Source organism: Myotis davidii, unplaced genomic scaffold (genome assembly GCF_000327345.1).
Source record: "Myotis davidii unplaced genomic scaffold, ASM32734v1 scaffold875, whole genome shotgun sequence".
Classification (NCBI taxonomy): domain Eukaryota; kingdom Metazoa; phylum Chordata; class Mammalia; order Chiroptera; family Vespertilionidae; genus Myotis; species Myotis davidii.
Genome location: NW_006286244.1, coordinates 167,240 through 191,976, shown reverse-complemented (window position 1 = coordinate 191,976; position 24,737 = coordinate 167,240). Strand labels below are relative to the sequence as shown.

Below are 24,737 nucleotides of genomic sequence, written 5' to 3'. Positions count from 1 at the left end.
AAAAGCTGGTTCTTTTCAAAAAGGGTTTGCCAATCCTCAGTTTAAAACCAACAATTACAAAAATGCTGCTTATGTCACGGAAATACTGATTCAGGTACTTTTTTCTTTAAGGATAAATGATCCATTTGAGAAAAAAATGAACCCGGAAATACACAGGGCGGGGCAGAAGTAAGGTTTACAGTTGTTCATATAGAAAATAATACAATAATTAATAAATAATGATACAAGAATAAACTCTGTGTTTCCTACTTTGGGCCCGCCCTGTATGTTTCAGTCAGAAATTTGAGGGTTTCGAATACTTTATAGTCAAGGGAGATACTGCCCCATAGGAAGGCTGTTTGGGTAGCAATATGTAGGATTGATTCAAGATGTCCAGTAGGTATGCACATTAGTTCCCGTGGCAAGCACCACCCCAGTAAATCTTAGAGAACCTCAGCATACTCTAAGTTTGAGGACATTTTTTCATCCGGTGTAGTTTCATCTTCTGATTGGTCACTGAGAAGGTCACATGTTTGAAGGGATGATGCATCTGCAACCTCGAGAACAGGGGCGATGCTGGGTCTTCGGATTTCTTTGATTCCCTCCGTAGGAAGAGTCAGGGTAGGGCCACTGGCCGACCGACAGCTTGTGTCTTGCAAGTCGATAGCCACAGTGCCTGACACAACAGAACAGGAGAGTCCGTCAGAGCATTTGCCACTGTGACAACATATCCATCATTTAATGATCAAGGTGAAGGAAAAGGTAATCAGTTTAACCAGAAAATCTTGTTTATCCTTTCATTTCAAAGGTGATTTCCATCTTTATCATGTGGGCATTTTTGCCCACCCTGGTAAAAAAGACTCTATTTGTGTAAATATGGATTTGCCAAGTCTGTCTCTATAGTATGAAACATTAGATCAGTGAAATGCTGCAATACTTAGGAATTGAAAGTCAAACAATCACCTTGTTTCAATTTACTGTACGTTTATTTAAAACTAGAGGCCTGATGCATGAAATTTGTGCACTCAGTGGGGAAGGGGTGCCTCAGCCCAGCCTGTGCCCTCTCGGACGTCCTTAGCTCTCAGTGGTGAGAATGGGGTGATGAAGAGAAGGGGAGCTTTAAGAAGAACAAGGAATATTTACAATAGCCTTGGGTACCTGGGTGGAAAACTGACAAAGGCAACACAGAGGTGCCAGGTGCTTCTATCCTAATCAGAGATCGAAAGCAATTGTTGGCAGCTTGGAATTCGTTTACTGTTCTACCACGTCCACAGCTGAGCATGTTTGTTCTGTATGTTTAATTACCTCCAGTTGGTAATAGACACGGTATGTTCCAAATGTGACTTGGAAATTGTAATAGAAAACGAAGCACCTCTATGATTCTTTCGGAAAGAGAGAAGCAAACGGCGTTCCCAAGGGGAGCCAGCCTCACCCATGCTGGCGATGATGCTGTGCACAGGCAGCCGCGACGGCCCGTGGTAGAAGGACCGCGAGAAGCTGCTCTTTTCCTGCTGGTCTTGGTTCTTAAACGCCGAGTTCTCTTCCTTGGTGATGTTGATATAGAAACACACGTCGGTGGCGTTCATAATGTACCGGGGCCCTGGGTTCAGCTCAGCCAGCCTTCCTGTGGTTCAATGTTTTTGTTGTCCTCCCTCCTGACACCGATCAGGCAGACACCGAACCTGCACGTCAAAAAGGAGACGGAAGAGTTTTCGGAATTGTAACTCAGCAGGGGCCCCCCGTTCTGCCCCCTTACATTTGCACACGGAGGGAAATACGTCAACACTGCTAGGGCCGCGGGAACTACAGCCCCCCCAAATCATCAGGGGAGTATTTGCGACTCGGGAGCACCAGCGGGGGTCGCAACTGTTGTAGAAGCCTCTGTCTGAACCCTTTTCGGTCCAACCCCGAGGCCGACTCGACAGACCAGGCGCTAGGAGCAGGCCCAACGTCGAGCAATAAGAACATGAAAAAGTTCAACATTCAACCCCGCCAACTCATTTGGACCAGACGGTCGGAATGCCACAAGTAACATTGGACCCCAAAGGGCTAAAGGTCTGACACAGTCAGATGTCACTTCCGCCCCGGAAGCGGCAGGAACATACTTCTTGTGCGCGTGGAAGGAGGCGTACGTGAAACTCTTCCCTTCGTACTCGGCGAAGAACGCGCTCTCCTCCAGCGTGATGTGGTACACCTCGTTCCCCGAGCACCTGCCGTAGGTCTTCTGCCACTGCTCGGGCGACTGCTGGCCCTCCCTGCAACACAGGCACACACACCCACACCCAGAGCCATGAGCGCGGGCACAGGAGCGGGCACCCAGCCCTCCCTCAGGCCCACCCGTCTAGTCTGAGTAAGGCCCCTTCCCCTGATGGGCAGCCAGGGGCCTGAGAGCCTGTTGGTCTGGGAACAGGGTCTGGTAAGTGGGGGTCACCCCTCCTGCTGAGAGAGAGGAAGCAGCCTCTTCAGCCTGGAGCCCCCCAATGCCAGGTCCCCGGGGGCTGGCCTGGCCCCCAGCTGTCTGCCCGCAAGGATCTCAGACGTTTTCTGCGCTTCACCCAGGACCCCCTGGCCTTCCCAGTGGGTGGTGAATGGTTGACCCTGATTACAGGGCAGTGGTGCTGTGGTGGCGGAGCAGGGGGCACTTCCTGCTCTGTGTTGAGAATTCAATGCAAATGGGGCCTCTTTCTAGAAATGTTGCCCTCAGAGCCTCGCTGGGGGTTGGCATGTTTCATGCTGCACCTGAACCTAAGCATATCCTGGGGCGGGGGTTTCATCAGAAAACATTCCTTTATCTCCTTTTCACTTCCTTTTTTTTTGTTGTTAATCCTCACTAGAGAATATTTTTCCATTGATTTTTAGAGACCGTGGGAGAGAGAGGGGAAGCGACCAGGGCCCAGGCCTGGGAGGAGCCTGCAGCTGAGGTATGTGTCCCTGACCGGAATCGAACCCGGGACCTTTTGGTCCGCAGGCCAGTGCTCTATCCACTGAGCCACACCAGCCAGGGCTTCCTTCCCCTTCTTTTTCACTGACAAAGCGCATGGGTTTTATTCCTTAGTCACCGTTCCTCTCGGAGCAGGGACAGCGGACGGGAGCATGTTGCTCATTCAGGGCTTTGAACCCGGAGCCTCCACCAACCACTTGGCACGTCTCTTAGGTCCTTATTGACACCATTCTCACTGAGCGCCCGGCCTGTGAAAAACATTCTAGAAGGTGTGAGAATGAGTAAGGCATGTTCTCTACCTTGACTGCAGCTACAGCCGACTCAGTCGGGAGAAATAAAACATAGAAGGACTGTGCTAGAGGCTCCGGCAGAAAATAACAACATTCTGTGTGGCTTCCCAGAGGGGGACTCACATGAAACTGGGGGGTTTAAAAATATCCCAGGGGAGATGGAATTGTGGGTTTAGCAGCCTCCTCGAAGGAGGCAGAAGACAGGAATTCCAGGCAAAGGGACGACTTTATAAAAAGACGGAGGAGGCGGAACCACGAAGTCTCTTCGGGATCTTGTTGTTTGAAGAACAGGCTGCTTATATGAGAGAGTCAGGGGAGGAAAGGACGTGAAAGCAGATCAGCAGGAGAGCACAGAGGGCCTCAGTAAAACCCTCCTCCTTGAGTCTCCTTTGATAAGGAGGGTGAGCTGGGCGGGGCTTTCCAAGCAGAGGGGCGGCCACACGAGACTGGCATCCGGATTTCTCAAAATATTCTCAAAAATGGGAGTACTGTTCCAGTTCATTAATACTAGCAGGTGTGCTTAGGAACCATTTCCCAGGTAGTCAGACGGATTGCCAATGCACCTCATACAATGGCTTTCCGTGCAGACTTCAGTGCCCGTTAGCTTATGTAAAAGAGAAATAGTAAGCCCAGCTGGTGTGGCTCAGTGGTGGAGCGTCGACCTATGAACCAGGAGGTCACAGTTCAATGGTTCAATTCCTGGACAGGGCACATGCCCGGGTTGCGGGCTCCATCCCCAGTAGGGTGCATGTAGGAGGCAGCTGATGGATGATTTTCTCTCATCACTGCTGTTTCTATCTCTCTCTCCCTTCCTCTCTCTGAAATGAATGAAAACATCTTTTAGGAGAAATAATGATGATAAGAGTGACTTTCAGAGGTAACTGTTTCCTTTTCTCGTGATTGTCCCCATTCCGGCCTCCAGCGTTGAAGGCGTGTTTTGTCTTGTGTTATCTTTGGGGGAGGGTGGGGGGGGCGGAGAAAGGACCGCCACGGGTAGAGGGACAACCCATCTTTTCTACTTTCCGTGATCAAAGAAGCAGGCTTCTGTGGGTCAGCGGAACTATTGGCACAGTGGGAACAATAAAAACCCGTAGATGTGACCCCATAAAACCTGGTGTCCCCATCCTCCACAGCTGTTACAGGCAGAGCCCATCCCCCGCAAATTCCTAGGTTGCCGTCTCAACCCCCAGGGCCTCCGAGGTGACCATATCTGGAGACAGGGCCCTTCAAGGAGCGATTCAGTGACAGGAAGTGCTTGGGCTAGCGGGGGAGGAATTTAGACACAGAAAGAGACACCAGCCTGGAGGCTCCCTGAGGAAAGACCTTGGGAGAATCCTGGACTAGAAAAGGGAAATGAATGAGAAAACAGATAAAATTCTAATACAGCCGATCACTGGATCAATATCAGTTCCTCATTGGGATCAGTTCGCTGCGATTATGTAAATAAGATGTGAACATCCGGGCGTTCATATGGGAACGGTATCTGTGACCTCCCTGGTCTTTTTGTTTGTGACTTTTCTCTAAGTCTGAAACTAGTTCAACTAAAAAAGTAAACAAACAAAAAAAAAGAAAAATAACCCAAGCCATGAAAAATGTCATGTTTAACTAGCATTTCCCAATCTTACTGGAGTATGTAATTTTATTTTTCTGGAAAAATACTGCCCATCTGAAAGCACTATAAATTCTGCCCTGGAACACAAATGCAGCGGTGGCAGGACAACGCAGACCCAGTATTCCTCCAGCGCACACACCAATTAATTACACCGCGTTTTCACTTAATATGTTTCTACTGGGCTTGCAGATTTCACACAACTGTTAAGTAATCTCTGGAGAAACAGTGATTTCAGAAAGCCTACATTTCACTTACGTGTAAGTGCACACAAGCATAATGCTCATGAGACACTTAAACACGGCCGTCCCCATCATTTCACAAACACTGAGCATTTGGTTTGAGAATGATAGCCTTTCCCAAGCGAAGGGAACAGCCCAGGAACGGAAGTATTTGTCTATGTCAGCGGTTCTCAACCTGTGGGTCGCGACCCCTTTGGCGGTGAAACGACCCTTTCACAGGGTCGCCTAAGACCATCCTGCATATCAGATATTTCCATGACGATTCATCACAGTAGCAACATGACAGTGATGAAGTAACCACGAAAATAATTGTATGGTTGGGTCACCACATGAGGAACTGTATTAAAGGGCCGGAAGGTTGAGAACCACTGGTCTATGTTTTAAAGACACCGATTACTTTGACAACAACGGACAAGACTTGATGCAGCTTTCACGTGTGCCTGTCTGTATTTATCTGTTTATTTTTGTTTGTTTTTAAGGTTAAATGTGCAGGGTGAGCGTCAGTAAAGAGAAAGAGATGGAAAATGCAGTGAGCGAAGGGAGGTGGGGGTCATGTATTCCATAGAAAGGAACGGGTTGCAAAGGGGGTAATTGAGAGCAATGCTGTAAGTCTCTGGGCCCATCCCCTAAGCTCTCACACGTGAAAACATACGCAGGGAAAGCTTTCCTTGGCATTTCGGTCCAATAGAGCATTCACTATACCACATGAGGAACTGTATAGAGGGAGAGAGAGGAGGGGAGTGAGAGAGAGAGAGAGAGAAACATCAATGATGACAATCATGACCGGCTGCCTCCTGCAGGCCCCCTACTGGGGATCGAGCCCGCAACCTGGGCATGTGCCCTTGACCAGAATTAAACCACAGACCCTTCAGTCCACAGTCCGATGCTCTATCCACTGAGCCATACTGGCCAGGGCTATTGTTCTAATGTTCGTGGACAAACCTAAGGAGGTGGTAGTCTCCACCCCGGTTCGCTTTCCGGGCATCTCTGCTTTTGTTCATCCTTCCTCCAAGTGAGGAAGCCTCCATCGTCACACTTGTCTTCTCTGAACCCCCCGGGGACCGGGGACCTACTAACTGTGTGCCCCGGTTCCTTCAGCCTCACGCCGTCTATCTTGTTAGCTCCCAGGTCTCCTCACAAACCCTTACACCTTTATACCCCATCGTGCTGCGCTGTATTCGCTTTCCTTTTCTTCCCTCTGTTTCCTGAAAGTAATACTCTCCCAGGGAAACGTGTTAAGTTGTCATTTCTTCTAAATCCCAGTGTATGTCCTGTCGCCTCCATGGTGACCTGAATGCTCTCATTCGTCGCCAGGAGCCGAGAATAGCAACAAGGCCATCGTCACTTACATCTGCATTAGAGAGCAGGCATTTCCACGGCCTCACTCCCTTTCCTGCCAAACCACGGGTTTTATAGTTAATTCCCTACTGTCCAGACTCAGGGAGAAGATATTTGTGTGGGTTTTTTCCTCTTTTCCCCATTCATACCCAGTCAGTGGTCAAGTTCTATAAATTGTGCCTTGGCAATATTTTTCTTATCAATTCTCCCTTTTTCCCCCTATTAATTATCACGGTGACCAAAAATATCACCTCTCAGATGGGACTAATGAAAAAAATATGAGACTAACTGAAAGGAAAATAAAATTGAATTTTCCTTAGGATGAAACGCCATCAAGGTGGGACGGTTCCCTGTCTATTAACCGGCCTGATAACTAGGCACCCCCTTGCCCGAAAAATCATGGTCCATGTCCACCATCCTACAGTAATTTGTGTCCAAACAATAAACTTATGTTCCTCTTCCTAAATGGTTGCCCAATCAATCAAAATGCTGACATATTAGCAACAGGCAAGACCACTGCCAAGAGCATGGAGCACACTCACATGCCATCAAGTATGTGAGGGAACCGGCAATGATAGCACACGGGCTAACGTCTCAGTGCGCCAGGGAGCACAGCTACTTGAAACCAGCTCAGAGTCGCTTTGTGACTCACAGACCCACCAGAAGCAGGATGAATATATTCGTAACAGGAAAAGGAAGTGGAAGGCCAGCCGAGTGCTAACCAGTAGTAGCCAGGGTACCGGCTACATTGTTGTAGAGACTCCAAAATACAAGATGCAACTTTTTAACATTAATATCCCTCTCGCATGAAAACCCAGAGGTAGGCACTTCATCCTTAATGTGGGGTTTCCGTCCGTGCCCACATTCCCATTGGCTAGAAGAAGAGAAGTGAGGAGAGGAGGAGGGTGGCTGAGTGGGTGAGTCTAATTCTAGCTCTGAATCAGGACTTCCATTCTTCCTCTGGCCTGAGACAGGTCTCTCTCTAAAACATCTGGCCCTTTGGTCTCCAGCTCCTGATTGCTTTATCTAGCTCAGCTGTCTCAGAACTCACACTTAGGATTTTCTTGAAATACCTACAATCTGCATAGCTCTTTATTTAAAAAATATATTTTTAATTACACCATTTTAGATTTAGTATTATATTTATTTCTATGCGTACTGGATCCTAAAATCTTAGCTTCTTCTTTTTTTTTTCCACATTATATCAACTAATAGAGTACAAATTGCTTGTGGCTCTCAACTATTTTTATTCAAAGTCACCATTTGTTAGAGGATAAAGTTTTAATCATATTATTCTCCTTTTTAATGGAGAAATTTGAGTATTGTTGTAAGCTTTGTTTTTAATTAAAGGTTTGATAATCCATGCATAAAGCATTTCGTAGCGTTGTCAACATTTTCCCCCATTGAACTATTTAATTCAGCTTGCCAGTTCTCTTATTATTAAATCAGTCTTGGAGCTTTCTAATTTCTACTGAGGCTCAAGGGAAAATTTTCAAACATATTTTCTTAATAAATAAATCTCGACTATATCTTCAATTGAAGCAAAATACAGAAGACTTGTTATAAATTACTTTAGTCAAACAACATTCTTAATAAATACATTAAACATGTTGAATTAAGTGCTTTTCTGTTGGGTTGATTACTTATTTATATGCAGCTGATGGTATCTATCTGATAAGGTCCTTGTATCTAAAATATATAAAAAGGAGATTAACACTCTTACACTCAATAATTAAAGACAAATAACCCAATTAAAAAATGACCAAAGGACCTAAATAGGTTTTACTACAAACAAGATAAACAAATGGCCAAGAAACACATGAAAAGATGCTCAATGTTATTAGCCATCAGTGAAATGCAAATCAAAAGCTCAGGGAGACACTACATTTCCTCCACTGGATGGTTATGATAAAAAAGTTGGATAATAACAAGTGTTCCTGAGGGTGTGAAGCGCTTGAAACCTTTATACACTGCTGGTGAGGATACATAACGTTACAATCTCTTTGGGAAAACTTCTGGCAGTTCCCAAAAAAGACTAAACAGAGTCACCACATGTCCCATCAGTTCCACTCCTAAGATAGACCCAAAAGAAATGAAAGCATATGTCCACATGAAAATGTTTGCATGAATGTTAAGAGCAGCCTTATTTACAATGCTAAGAACAACTCAAATATCCATCCTCTGATGGATAAAAAAATAAAAGGGGACCTATTCATATAATGGAATATTATTTAGTCATAAAAAGGAAAAATTAGTACAATATTACGATATTAACATACCTTGAAAACATTATGCCAAGTGAAAGAAGCTGGACAAAACACACACACACATTATATTATTCCATCTATAGGCAATATGCAGTGTCTAAAATAGGCAAATCTACAGAGACAGAGTAAATTAGTAAGAGTTGGGAGAAAATGTAGAGGCTGCTAAAACATAAAGGGCTTCTTTATGGGGTGATGAAATTATTCAAGAGTTAGACAGTGGTGATGGCTGCACAGTTCTATGACTACTAAAAAACCACTAGATTGGAGACCTTAAATGGGTGAACTGTAGCATGTGTGAAGTCTATCTCAATAAAGCTTCTATAAAGAAAGTTATTCTGGTGAACTATAGCGTTTCTGTGACACTTAGTTGTAAAATAAGTGGGGGGTTTTAAATTATTGATGTACTTTAAGATTGTGCAGGTCAATCTTAGTCATGGGAAATCCTTAGTTATATGATAATGATTTCTTCAATATTATTGTAATGAGGCAAAATTCATTAGGGTATAATGGGAAGTCCTATTTTAAGGGTTACTAGGATTTTTTTTTTTAACTTAGTGTCAGGTGCAATTTGTTTACCAGATAAATATTTACGGGTAAGACAGGGTAGTTTAACCATTCTCAGAATAATAATGTGTTAGTGTAGATGGCTCTCATTTTATTGTTTGCAACGCAATGAAGCTGGTCTAGATATTTGCTTGAAAGTCGTATGATTCTGTGACAAAGATGGTATGGCAGAATAATGAATCCATGTGATGAGTTCCATGAATGTTCACTTAACTGGTGTTACAGTAGTTTCCAGTGTTTTATTTTATATCTTCACACTGCTGAGTACTTTCGTCAACAAAAAATAATTTCATTCATGACCCTGTTCCATCCTTTCCATCAATAGATGAAAGGCTTGTAACTGTACAGGTTAAAATATTTCTATTCCAAACTCTAATAAAATTGTTTCTGGGAAACTCCTACCGTCTCAATGGAGCAGATACCTGACTCAAGAAAAGAGTAAAACTTGCTAAAGAATACCGCAGGGCACTTACTATTTTTCACTTAATTGACACCATCTAGTATTATATCCCAAGAAAGAATTTTCCTTTTCCTTGATTTATTTTAATGGGCACTTCACTTAAATAGCTATCAATTAACTTAATTTCAGTCATCATAACCACAAGAGACCACAGTGAGATTTACTTAGAACATCAAATTTTTGTCTAAAATCCCAAGTAAAGACTATGAAACGGTATGAGATGCAGTGGGACATTTGTCTCCTTAAGTCAGAGTGGTGACTGTATTCCCCGAGTACATATTTCTTGATCACCCAAGTCAAAAACAGTCTCTGTGTTTTACGAAACTCTATCCAAGTAAATGAGAACAGCATGTTCCAATACGTTTTCCCATCTACCTGGAAATGCATATGAAAAGTGATTTCTTTTGTACTATGTTAGCTAATCTTCTCTACTACTTTGTCATCATTCTATACTAATTGAATATTTTTATTTAGAGGTAAATTATGTAAAGATAACTTCAAGACTAAAAACTTACCTCACATAGAAAAAAATGGCTTTAAGGCTTTACCCTAGTGATTGTCATCATCTTGTTCTGTAATGTTTTATTTGTTCAGTATCCATCTCGAAATTAGAAACCATGCCCTAATCCTAGGTGTGACAAATGATGTAGACACTTAGGATTTAGGATAAAACAGATGATCTCAAGATTCGTTAGAAGAGACAGCCAATCACTGTCAATTTCCTGTATGACTTGGACCCCTTAACGGGTCTATATTTGTCTGTCTGGCTATCCATCTGTCTCTCCATCAGATGAAGATAACACACAAATACACAATATAGGTACATATCTAGCTGTATACCTTGGCTTGCTATATTTCTAAATCACATAACTGCACTTATTTTTTTAATAATTTAAAATGCATTATCTTAAAGAAAAAAGATACTTACTGCCCTCTAGAGGTATGAACCAGTAGTGTGATAAGTGTAGATGTTGCTGGGCATATACAGTTTAAAGCTAACATGGCGTATTTAAACTCTTCTTCACAAACAACATGATCTGTTTGAAATAAAATAGGTAAATTAGAATAATTTACCTTGGGGTGGGAATATTTTAAAATAATATGAAAAATAAAACAGTGAATTAAATTACAGAAGTTTCCATAAAAAAACACACATACATTTTTGAGATTTTTTTTAACCTGTGTAATTTTATTCCCAGGAAAAATGTTTCCGAAGAGAAAGTACTACAGCCTAGGGAACAGAGTCAATAATATTGTGATAACTATGTGTGGTTCTGGGTGAGGACTGGAAATATCAGGGGGCCAACTTTGTAAAGTATATGATTGTCTAACTACTGTGCTGTATTACCTTGAAACTAATCTATAATAATAAAAGCATAATATACTAATTAGACCGGACGTCCTTCCGGACATCCTTCCGGGCGAAGCCAGGGCTATGAGGGAAGCCCAGGTTCCAGGTGCCAGAAGGAAGCCCGTATCGGCAGCTGGGGGAAGGAAGGCCTACTCCTGCACAAATTTTTGTGCACTGGGCCTCTAGTACAAAATAATGTTGAATATAAACCGTAAGTGAAAAATAAAATTTTTTGAAAAGAGTACTAGACTATGAGTTAGTGATTGAGAGGGAAGGGGAGGTGTCTCACCACAGTTCTGTCTTTAATAAAATAATTGCTGTTAAAGCCTTTGGCAAAGTATTTCATTTTCCTCTGCCCCATCTGTACGATGGGGGAGATGAGGTAGGTTAGCGGGTAAGCCTGGACAAGAAACCAGAGACTTCAACGTCTCCTTCAGTTCTGACAACTCAACTGTACGAAATAAAATAGTACTGATTGAAAACAGTATCGATTGAGCAAAGTCATAGTCACACAGCATAAAGTCTTGGAAAGTAATTATTAAAAGAGGTATCGGACCCTAGCTGGTTTGGCTCAGTGGATAGCGTGTCAGCCCGCAGACTGAAGAGTCTCAGGTTCGATCCCAGTCAAGGGCACGAACCTCAGTTGGAGGCGATCAATCAATGGGTCTCTCTCACATCAATGTTTCTCCATCTTTCCCCCCTCCCTTCCGCTCTCTCTAAAAATCAATGGAAAAAACATCCTCGGGTGAGGATTAAAAAGAAAAAATTAAGAGGTGTTGGCAATATTTGAGATTCTTGGTTTCTTGTTTCTTATCATTTTTATTATTTTTCATGTAACAGCTTTTAAGATAAGCAGTGACAATTATGGATGCACGCTTATAGGTAGATATGAGTCACCTCTTCTCCAAGTCCCTGGAGCTTTATGGAAAATAAAATTGTTAATTACATTCTAGATAGTCAGGTTTTTTGTTTTGTTTTTTTAAGTCGGCCTCACAGCGTGTTCTGAGCTCCTGGGTGATTTAAAGGACTAGAAGCTTCTGCCATGCAGTTGCTAGGTAACAGCCCTCGGAAGGCAGCGAGCAGCCGTGGACAGTGCCCTAAACCAGCCCTGTCCTGGGTGTTGATTTACAGAAAAATCAAAAAACCTTTAAACAGCCATGCAGAGCAGGGCCAGTTTTTAAACGGATTGTTTTTGTTTTTATTTCTTGGGGGAAAGTTCGGTTATAAAGCCCGCCTGAACAATTGGTGTTAGAAAATCTCTCAGATGTTGTTTGCTGATTAGACTCTGTTTATAAGCCTGAGTGGGCAGCTGTCTACCAAAATTGCTGCTTTTTCTTAGAGGACAATAGATCATCTCTAACAATTGAGCTTGAGTGTGATCCTGTTGCTTCCAGCAATAAAACGCCCAAAGGGTGGGGGTGTTGTGCTTGGGTGGGCACGCGTGCGTGCGTGTACCTGCCCATACATACATCAGAGACGCTGGCCTGTTCTCAGATGGGAGCCTCACATCCACGAACAGGCTCAGAACAGACTTAAGAAAACGGTAAGTCATTTAGTCTCACAGACCTCCCTGTAAGAATGCTTATTGAATATATAGAATTCAGCCCTGTGAGAGGCTGGCAACATGCTCACAACAGATTTATGTCAGCTCACTCACACTGAGGATACGAAGCAATTTTCTGTGTTTCAAATCGCTTGGGTTCTTGTACTATTTTAATGCTGTAATGTTTTTAGATGTGTCAAGCTAATTAAATGCTCCAAAGGGGGATTTTTTCCCCTGAATTCTAGAACAACAGTTTTAATATCATTATTCTCTTTTTATACACCTTAAAAAAACAGCAGCCATAATCTTTTATGAAAAATAATTTCCCTGAGAAGTCTATTTCTATTAGGTTCTAACCTAAAGTGTTCTTTCCTTAGTAGTTCATGATAGGTATCAATATTCTGAGAGTTAATGATATAGTTATTGAATCATCTGAATAGTAACATCATAATAATACCAAGCAATATTCTTCCTTTTATGTTAAATGATGCAGATATATGTATATGTACCAGTATATGTATATGCATATGCATGTGCATATGTATATGTATATATAAATATTATTAAGCTTCACGATATATATTTACATATATTTATGGCTATATGTGTGTGTGTGTATATGTATGTGTACGTGTGTGTGTGTGTGTGTATGTATATATATATATATATCTGTATAATTAAACCTCACTGGCATATATCATGTTAAACAACTTTCAGATAAGAAATCAGATGTTCAGAAATAACTACCCCAAATCCATTGTTAGTTTAGATTCAAACTCTCTACAAAATGCCAAAGCTGATTAGCCAAGCGCATCAGAATAAGTGACATTCTCGTGGGTTTCCCCTCCGGAAGCCTCTTTCAAGGTTCCCACTTGCTGCCACACAGACACACAGTGCAAACAGTCACGAAAGTGAACTGATGCCTGAAAATATACAACGACCATGTTCCCCAAACTCCCGTCACTTAGGGAGAGAGCTGGGGAGGAAGGCGGCCAAGCTTGACCTTGAAATCAGTTTTGTTACTTGTCAGTCACACACGAAACACATGGAGCTGCACGGAAATGATTGGAGTCCCTGACTCGAAGGGGCTTTGAAAGATCTGGAGAAGACTTAGCAGGAGCAGACACGCTGGGATGAATGTGCTCAGGAAATACTGCGGATCCTCTAGAAGCAGACGGAAGGGTGCCTCCCGGGCCTGCGGGCATCAAGAAAGGCATCGCCAGGGAGGTGATGCTTCAACTCAGATTGTAAAAATAATTAAGAATGTGTTCATTGACAGGTGAAGAAAGTGTACGAGTATTAAAAAAAAAAATTAGAGCCGTGGCCGGTGTGGCTCAGTGGATAGAGCATCAGCCTGCGGACAGAAGGGTCCCGGGTTCGATTCCCGTCAAGGGCATGTACCTTGGTTGCAGGCACATCCCCAGTAGGAGCTGTGCAGGAGGCGGCTGATCGGTGTTTCTCTCTCATCGATGTTTCTGACTCTATCGCTCTCCCTTCCTCTCTGTAAAAAATCAATAAAATATATATTTTTTTTTTAAAAATTAGAGAAGTAGGAGAATCTTGGCATTTTTATGGACTTAAGTGGACAGAGAGCTCCCACTTCTTAAACTGCCCTGAATCCATTCCCTATTGGAAGCTGATGAGCTAACATTCTCAAGAAGGAGAGAGGAGGTCGCCAGTGCTGAGTCTTCCGTTTCAGTCCCTATGAATTATTATAAGAATAGCTTGATGATTTATTAATTATTTTAATATATATCTTTTATTGATTTCAGAGAGGAAGGGAGAGGGAGAGACAGATAGAAACGTCAATTGTGAGAGAGAATCATGGATCAGCTGCCTCCTGCACGCCCCACACTGGGGATGGAGCCCGCAACCTGGGCATGGGCCCTGACCGGGAATTGAACCGTGACCTCCTGGTTCATAGGTCAACGCTCAACCACTGAGCCATGCAGGCTGGGCAACAGAATAGCTTGATGACTTAAAGATGAACTTGGCACCAGTGACACTTCTTGTTATATTAACATGTTCAGTGAGAATTAATGGTGAGGAGGGAGTTTGAAATGTCTCTGTGGGTGTTCTATGGGGAATGAAGAAATCGTGCAGCAGGAAAAACTCGCACCTCACCATTTGGTGAAAGTCAAGCCTTGCACACACATATGTTATTTAGAAACAGCTAAGATCACTTCCAATATTTATATCGCTTGGAAATATTTTCCACTCTTTCTTGGGCAGGAAAAAGTGAGGCATTAGAATGTGTGGTGTTACAGTACAAAGTAGACGGTGGCTAAATTGAGACAAGATCTTCATTTTCCAGCAAATCATTTCTCCAGGATGGGTGTGTGTATGTATGTGTGTATGTGTATGTGTGTGTGTGTGTGTGTGCGCGTGTGCGCGTACACCCGTGTGTACATGTATGTGGGTTTTAGACAATACTGTTTTTATAATGGTAACGATGACTGCTCACTATCAGATAAATCTTTATACAATATTGCCAGTGACTAACGTTAAAAAGTATTTACTTCTGCCTCTCCTTTTTACTTTATTGCAACTGATTTTTTTTTTTAATTTCCCAAACTAACTCCTACTATTCTACAATAATGATTCATTCTTCCGGACATGTTTTAGTCAAGAAATCGGAAATATCACATTCAGTCAACACGCTACTATTCTTCCCTTCATTCATGAACTATAATTCACATTCTGTTGCCTATGAAATACTCGAATCAAAGCATGGAAAGTAAAATCCATGGGAAATGTCCACTCGTTTGCAACTTGGTCTTTACATTCTTTCCTCCTGCTGGTGGAGGCACATGTACCAATTTGATTTTCACATCTGCTTCCATCTGTTCAAATGAAGTGGGAGCTTTTCGGAGGACACACTAGTGGAAAGGAAATGTGCTGATAAAAAGATAAGTGAATATTCACAGATGGCACGACACTTTACTTGGGGAGGGGGTGCTGAGAAGAGACAACCTAAATTTAGCAATTAATTTACTCACAAAATATAGATTCAGCTCCCACTGATTTTTGAGTAATTTTATCCGAGTAGGAGGCAAACAACGAACTTCTTTTAGATTCAGCTGACTAACTGGAGAGGACAGTCCCTTTTGCTAAGTTCACTCAGGGCTTTTCATTAAGAGTCTCACGCATCACCCTAACCTGCTCTTAGGGGCATTTCAAGGAAACCAGGATGCTTTCCTCTTCTCATAATAGAGAAGGAGCCCCTCTGAGATCCGCTCATCTCCGCCACCAAAGAATACAGATGAGAAGGAAGTCCAGAAGATGCCATAAGCAAGAAATACTGAGATACACTATTGGGGATGGAATTTTTAAGTATTCCTGTGTTTCAATTAGTTTATCAAAATAATGGAGAATGTGAAAGAGAATCAGTGCAAACAGTCTCTGTGATTTCTTGTTTGTGGGAGTGAACGATTTCCGTGATTTTGACCTCTCAGTTGAGAGCAGGTAGATCAATGGGTTGCAAGAAGGAGGGAAAACTCAAGTCTGTTCTGATTTTTAGTTATAACATTTTTAAAATCACAACAAATTCAATATCCACTTAGTAAACACCTAACATGTTTCAGACATTATTTCTTTCATCCTTACTGCTAATCCCAACCAATGCAATAGAGGCCTCATATATGTTATGGCCATTTAGCAGGAGGGGGGAGGGGCTCACAGGATACGGATTTGTCCAGCTAAATCTTTAGCGGTGGCTCTCAGAATCAAATCTTTATTTTTGGTGCTACCTCATTACTGCCTTCCTAAACATCTTATCATAGCAAGTCATCTTCGGCATGATGAAAATTTTGCAAAAATATTCCCTTAGCCAAATCATAATAATGACACGGCATTAGTTGCAAAGGTCTTTTGGATAAAGCGTTGGCATTCTCCTGAATGCTAATCGCATGTGTAACAGGAAATAGATGGATTACTTTAATCTTACAAAATCTTCTACAAAGGAGATGCTATTATTCTTTAATTTTCAATTTAGGAAACAGGCTTAAAGGAACCCTGGCACCAACTCTAACCATTTAAATCCGAGTCTCCTGAATTAGCACTTTAAAAAAACCTCCCGAAGAGACTAAAATGCAGCCAGAGTCCAGAGCCACTGGTTGAAGTTGCATGCTGTACATTTTTAGAAAAAATGATGTCATTCGTCACAAAGCTCAAAGATAAAAGAGCAAATCCCATAGCAATAATTCCGTGGCTTTCTTATGAGCATTTAAAAGTGTGTATAATTTTTCACTGAAATCGTGTATTTGGTAAGCGTTTTACTAAGATATGTGAGCACCTGAAGGAGATGCATTTTGCTACCACCGTTAACATGATTTACATTTTAATGGCTTTGAAGCTTTAGATTATTCAGGTGGAATATAATATAAAACCAACAAGTTACACAGACTCATGGATACAGAGAACGGACTGACAACTGTCAGGGGGGAGGGCTTGGGGGTCTGGGTGAAAAAGGTGAAGGGATAAACAAAAACAAAGAAACCGCATAGACAGACAACTGGCTGGTGATGACCAGGAGGAAAAGGGGGTGGGAGGGGTAGGAGAGAGTAAAGGGGAGATAGATGGTGATGGAAGGAGACCTGACTTTGGGTGGTGAGCACACAGTATACAGATGATGTGTTATAGAACTGTACCCCCGAAACCTATCTGATTTTTATTAACCAATGTCACCCCAGTAAGTTCAGTAAATCTTTAAAAAGAAAATAAAAAAAAATAACTGATACTAATATAAGAATGAAAAAGAAAAAAATGTATATTATTGCCTTGATCAAAATTAGCTCCTAAAGAAGCATTGAAGAAAAAGATCAAATACCATTTTACTATTTAAGTTCCTAACAAAATATAATCTCATGAGAATAATTATTTTAAAAACAGTGACTCCATAAAACAAACTCCTGTGTCTCTCTCTAAAAAACTCATGTGTCCCTCTCTAGAACTGTTTTTGAAATCTTCCCCCAAATTCCATGGTAAATTTACATGTGTATTAAGTAAGCTATAGCGAGGGTGAGTGTAAGTATAAATGAACAGATAGAACCTGTGGAGCCTGTGTCTATATTAAGCGCAAACTATCACTGCTCATCTATTCAGGCATAATAAGGACCCAGAAACTTCAGCTGCTAAATCACCAAATTATATATCAAAGTAAAGCCTCGCCCCAACACATTATCTTGTCACCGTTACAAGCGAATAAATTATCTCGTACAGCAGACGCCGACAAAAGGAAACCCTTGTGTCCTGTAGAGACAGGAATATCACAGGTTGCCACTACCTCCAGACTCCTCCCCGTCACCATCACAGTGGGAGTCTGAGCGCACTCAGAGGGTCTCCTCCGAGACTCAACTTACCGGCGAATTTGATGTGGAATTTATTCTCGGGCTTCAGAATCTGGACATACAAAGGGCAGTTGGGAGCAAAGTCCTTTACAGCCCACGCTCTCAAGATCGTCTGGTGGTCCTGAAAAGATCAAAATCGCAACGGCATGAAATACGCCGGGGAATGTATGATGCAGGCCCCTGCCAGCGATGGCCCGCATAGACAGTGGTGGGCCCATCAGGCTGCAACAGCGGAAAAATTCCTATCGTCTAGAGCCGTGGTCAGCAAACTGCGGCTCGCGAGCCACAGGCGGCTCTCTGGCCCCTTGAGTGTGGCTCTTCCTAAGCCTTAGGAGGACCCTAATTAAGTGAATAACAATGTACCTACCTATATAGTTTCAGTTTAAAAAATTTGGCTCTCAAAAGAAATTCCAATCGTTGTACTGTTGGTATTTGGCTCTGTTGACTAATGGGTTTGCCGACCACTGGTCTAGTGGCATCGTAGCCTTCATAATCTTGTAGGCAAAGGCTGCAAAAATCCCTCAGGCTGTGGTTGAGATGGCGAAGGACTTTAATCTGGGTGTGAATGGGGCCACTGGGGAGCTGTCTAGTGGAGTGTTGCTGAATGCTCAGGTCTAAGAAAGATACAGAGAATTATATCAGCCCTAGCTGGTTTGGCTCAGTGGATAGAGTGTCAGCCTTCGGACTGAAGGGTCCCAGGTTCCATTCCCGTCAAGGGCACAAGCCCAGGTTGTGGGCGTGATCCGCCGTGGGTAGGCATACAGGAGACAGCCGATCCATGATTCTCTCTCATCATGGATGTTTCTATCTCTCTCTCTCCCTTCCTCTCTGACATCAGTAAAAATATATTTTTTAAAAAAGAAATATATCAATGAATCTCATGTATATTTGAAGCTAAATGAAATAAGATGTGTAAACTTTATCTGAATGTGTCAATAAATAGATCAACATAGGAGAGAATAGTTAGTGCAGTTAGCAAATGTCCAATAACTAGTTATCCAAAAGATGTCATGACTGGTAACAGATACTGTAATATACAGCTGACTTTGAAAGTTTTAGGGAGGTGGGGCGGGAAGCAGCATATAGGATTGATCACTGGGACCAGGTCATGCAAAAATGGTCTAGTTTGTGAATATCTGATGCATTTCATTCTGATCAACAGAAAACCCAAGTATTAGTACAGACAACTTCAAAAGACTTTTGTTGACACTGGTAATGATCCAACTAAACCTCTATTGTAGTAAAGATAGTTTTGAGGTATTTTCTTCTTTTTTAGGGACATTGTGATGTCACTAGGATTTAGTGCCAGCAGATCAAAAATAATCAAATTTTTAAAAAATCTTCTAAGGTGAAAAGAAAAAATGACTGGCAGAGATTTTAGAAACTTACAGAGGACGTCCTGTCCACCTCACAGCGGCTGCTCAGAATGAAGCAGGCCTCCGCATCGTCCATCCTGAAAGCAGACAGAAAAGCGAAATGACCACACACTGAATAGCCATTTATTTATCGTCTGAAAAGTAGAATGTCGATGCTTTCTCCAATGCACACAAACTAAATGAACAAACTCTGAGCATCCCTCAGTGAAAGCTGGGTTTCAAGATCATGACTGTATTCGATGGTGAATAAAATAACTATGGAATTGGCTCTATAACTCACCAGTTTATAATGAGAGACGTAATAAGAAAAGTCACATTTTATTCTCTGTTATCCTATATAATAAAAAGCTAATATTGCTAATTAGACCGGACAGCAGAACAACCTTCCAGAATAACCAGTGGGCAGGGGGCGGGGCCGTGGCGTGCGAGGCAGCCAGGGCCACGAAGGCCTACTCGCACGAATTTCGTGCATCAGGCCTCTAGTAATTATATATTTTTCCATATACAGCATGTCCTTGAATAACCTGATTTCGTTCCATGCCATTTTGTTATAACGTTGATAAGGTGTCGTAGGACCTTAACTCCTGTCCACATGAATTCGCCTCTGGTAAGAACTGGTTTTGTTAAATGCATCCTTACAATTCCAGGATGAGCAGGAGGATGTATTTAAAACTTTAAAAGCAACAGGAAACATCAACAGACCCACCTCTGCTAGGAATCTCCTCTGGCTCCTTCACTGCCCTCCTCCCGCTTTAAAAATTAAACGTTGACTTGAACTGACGTGTCACCTAATATTGAGCCCAAGATTTTTCCTCACAGAATAAACACCGTGTCAGGGATTTGGAGATTAGTCTAATCTCCGGGAGCAAACACATTAATTTTGTATTTTTTAGTTTTGCATTTGACCAGCGGCGGGACTAAGGCAAAACTCCGTCTTCAAAGATACTGAAACTTTATCTTGCAACACTGAACATGGCTAGAAACTGGAGGAGAGAATTATCAAGCCCCGCAGGTGGAAAGTGATAGGGAGGGAGGGCTACCTACTTTGCTCTCAGCAGATCCTGGTCTTTCAGGGCGGAACCTTGAAGGTAGATGACTCTCTGCGACCACATGGGGATCTGCAGCACCCTCCGGACTTGCACGTCCATTTCCGTGGGGCACAGAATCACCACGTAATAATCCTGTTCAGAAGAGCGAGGGCGATGGGGTAGAAGCAAACATGCCCTTGGTTATACCGCACAGGCGCACGGAATATCTAAGAGCACAGAATATTCCGGAAGATGATCAACTGGGAATGCGCTCTAGCTCATAAATGAAAGCTTGCATCTTAACGCCGGGGCATGTGCCAAATCACACAAGACTAAAATAAACAGCTCTGATGTATAAATCTCATAAATCAACGCATTCCTCCTGATCTTTTTCAGTCTTACTAGCACCAGGAAGAAAAAATACTTGTATGCAGCACACATTTCCAGCCTCTGAAGTTTTCCGTTTTAGGCTGATTCTAAATTAATACATAGCATATCAGGCAAAAGTAATTAGTGTCCATTCAGACTTCAAATATTTACTTTCAGGATAAAAGCTGTGATGGTGATTTCTGTCGTTTGGTACTGTTGTGAACTGATGATACTGACAAATTTCTGATTGTTGAATGGCTAAAGATTGGTAAAAATACTGATAATACGGACAAAGTAATTAACATGTTTGAGATCAAAATATTTCAAAATAGTAGTCCTTTGGAGAAGATATAAAGGCACTATTCATAATGAAATGGCTTCAAACAACTGATCTATAGGGATTACATTTCTCTGGGAAACAGTCATCATTTTATCACTCTAAAATATATCTAGTAAAATTTTTTTAGAGTTTTAAGAATTCTCCATATTGATATTAGGGTAATATCAGTAAATTACCAGGGATCCAAATTTCCCCCCAAATAGATTTTCTTCAAAGGTTATAATGAGCAAACCTGAAATTATTTAATATGAAAATAAAAAAACAACAACACATAGGGAGTTTCTCCCAAATATTCAAATTAATTTATATAAAAACAAAAGGTATTGTATAAATTAGGTATCACCTATAAATAAGATTTTTATATATAAGAATTGTATTTCAAAAGTACAATTATTCACGAAAAAATCTTTATTGCAGGGAGAGGTAATTAGATATACTCAGTACTGTTTGGATCTCAGAATGGTCCAACCTTTTGACACAAATTTACTGAAGGGAAAATACTGATAATACCGACAGAGTAATTAACGTGTTTGAGATCAAAGACATTCAGGTAGTTCTTTGCTGTTTAGATGGAACTAAATCTTTAAGCAGCAGAGATTACCACCTTTGACATTGGCCCAGTCCTGTGCCAAGAGTAAGAAGTATCTGAGCGTTTTATCTGCATAGACAAATGAAGAGTTTTTTCTGATTTCATGTTCTTAATTCAACGAGTTATTGTCTGATTTTTGGTCACGTATTGCTACTATGAGTAGGGCCTAGTTACACGCCAGGAAACAAAAGAAAAATCAGAACTTCTAGTTTTCCATGTTTCCATCAGCAACACTTGATGAAACTGACAGGTTCAAGTGAGCAGATGGCATTGAAAGGATTTGTTCATTGTTTTATTAGACTTTGTGTTCAGTTTCACTGTTCCACAAAAATATCACTGATGCATTATCCAAGGAAGAAAAATATCAATCAGGCTAGTTCAAAGAAAACCTTTCCTTGTAGCACTAACATAATCCCATCTGTCTGTTAGTGTAGACGCAGAAGCAAACTAAAATATCGTGTATTCCTTCCACATCTTTTTCTGTGTTCCTGGTTATATTTGTAGTCCTTCCTTTACACTTTCTAAATCTGAGTGCCTAACACAAGTCCCCCGGAAGGCAGGATGCACCATCCGTCGATTGACGTTGACAATCTGTTAGTGGGTAGGATCCAGCAGCATGCACAATAGGACTGAAACGTACCTGCAGTCTCGGGTGGGCGTAGAACTCGTTTAAAAAGTCCATAAGTAGGTCGATCTTCAGTGAACTGACACACAGGACAACATGCTTTTCCGTTTGAGCTCTGTGTCGACTGTAGTTCCCACCCGACTTCTGCCTCTCCATCCACAAGTAGGCCAGCTGCTCAAACTGGAGCGCGTTGTCCACATACGAAGGAAAAACACGGGGTGTGAGAGGGAAACTCGTGCCGCCCGCCCATTGTCAGTTAGGTGTCCTCCGTTTCATGGATGGAACCCATCCAGATCCCAATTATGTGTTCCCTTCAACAACACACTTCTCACACGGTTGCTACCGAGGAGGCTAATCGCGACAGGGCGTTAGGAGGTGAGTGCCTCTGGATTATGTCCAATAGAGCATGACTCAGCCCGTGTCTGCCAGGGGCTGAGTCTAAGGGAAAAGTCTCATTGGCATTTCCTCCACATTCTCTGTCAAGTTCACCCCGAATCTCATGCAATGGGATACCCTAACCACACAACACAGGAGGCCACAGTTGGATAGTAGCTGGCATGTAGGGGAAGTGGAAGGTGTTGGGAGGGCCATCAGGAAGGAAGGCCACTGTGCGTGGAGAGGAGTGGGAAGGTCATTTCTGGATCTACCTAAAGTATATTTACTAGTAGAGACACGTGGCCAAGGTTTGTAATGGAATGTTCAAGTTCAACGTGTGTTTCTCATTTCCTGTTTCTAGCCTGCCCACCCAAAGCTCATTGTAGGAAAGAGTAAGAGATTGTATCTATTTATCTGTCGTCTCCTTTTATATGTCCCTTTGCCAGAACCTTATCCAGTCCTCAAAATGCTGCATAATAGCTATACATCCTCTTCAGATTTTATTTTAGTTGCCAAATCCAGGGAGTCCCCCCGAAATGTATAGACACTTTAGCAGCTGATAGCTGAATTGATGGGTTTTTTTTCTTTTCAGGAAATGTATACACACTTTAACAGCTGATAGCTGAATTGATGGTTTTTTTTTTCTTTTCATATCTAACCCATTGGAATAAATAATTATTCAAAGTGTGTATACATTTGGGGGGGGGCACTCTGCATATGTAATCAATTTTTATTCCTTATGATGTTTGGCTTTTAGATGACTTCGAGAAACAAGAGAAACCAACCCTTCACATGTCTGCTTTCTTGATCTCTCATTCTATGATTAAAAACTGTGTCATCATTAACTTGTCATTAATGCAGATAACTGCCCTGTACATAAAAGGAACATCTTGAAGAACTGAAATGAAGTGTGAGCTCTGAGTTGTGCATGAAGGGGGGAAACCCTCTGTTTCTAACTTACTGTCAAAAGGCTGTTCTGAGCCGGATTTAGTTAATTTGCTACAGGTAATAAGAGCACGCATCAATATATTAGATTAATAAAGACTTGGTTTTATAAGACTTCACACACTTCGACAAAATCCTTCATGGTGACATTTACCTGTATGGGGAGGACCACAAGGGCCACACAGATCATAGCCACGACAAAGAGCTTGGAGGACCAGGTTTCAGGAGTGACATCCCCAAAGCCCACCGTCGAGAAGGTCACGATGCAGAAGTAAAGGGAGTCGAAGAGGTTGAGCTTCTTCCCGATCCGCTCCAGATGCTGGATCCCACAGATGCTGGAGACACAGACGCGCATGAAGATGAGAACATTCGCATCCGGCACATTGCTTCTCACCATCGTTCATTTGAAAGCCAAAGCCCATTTCATGGAGCCCCTTAATGGCGGGGATCTTATAGTGTACATTTTTCCTTACGAAAACATAATTTTTAAGGGTTTTTTTTTTTCTAACTTAACCAGATATGCTGTTATTTTGAAGTAAGACAACACTTTCTGTTATCTTCCCAACTTAAATTTTAAAATTAGATTTTACTCTTCCACACTTTTAAGAACGAAACTGCCATAGTTTGGCTCATCAAAAGCAAGCCCTTTCTTTATTCTTTTATTCTTGCTCTAGTACTTGTATTTACTTTATTGCTTTCTTAAAAAAAAACAAACCCACAGAACTCATTAAACTGCCCAGCCGGCATGGCTCAGTGGTTGAGCATCAGTCTATGAACCAGGAAGTCATGGTTCGATTCCTGATAAGGGCACAGGCCCGGGTTGCAGGCTCGATCGCCAGTGTGGGGCGTGCAGGAGGCAGCCGGTCATTGATTCTCTCATCACTGATGTTTCTCTCTCTCTCCCTCTCCCTTCCTCTCTGAAATCAATACAAATATATTTTTAAAAAACACCCCCAAAAAAGGTCTTTGTAGGACAATTCAGCAATACAGATCAACAGCCTTAAAAAAAAAAGTATTTCTTTAGGACAGGTAGATTCATAGTTTATTGCTTCGCCATCACCTTATTCTTGAGGCTAAGACAGTTGTAGCAATGAAATACCCTTGATTTGCATCATGAATAAACATTATTCACTTGTGTATGAGCTATTTTTCCTAGAA

General features: G+C 42.0%; 1 protein-coding gene across 1 annotated transcript in view; it reads right to left on the bottom strand.

Annotated features, from left to right (window-relative positions):
• LOC102763575 (potassium channel subfamily T member 2) overlaps positions 1-24,737 on the bottom strand; it is a 126,675-nt gene that overhangs the window by 27,903 nt on the left and 74,035 nt on the right. The window contains 10 exon segments of the mRNA XM_006757659.2: positions 442-655; positions 1,412-1,610; positions 1,613-1,661; positions 2,085-2,234; positions 10,619-10,727; positions 17,945-18,053; positions 19,322-19,385; positions 20,353-20,489; positions 22,275-22,439; positions 23,734-23,914. Coding sequence (XP_006757722.1) covers positions 442-655; positions 1,412-1,610; positions 1,613-1,661; positions 2,085-2,234; positions 10,619-10,727; positions 17,945-18,053; positions 19,322-19,385; positions 20,353-20,489; positions 22,275-22,439; positions 23,734-23,914 — 1,377 coding nt within the window.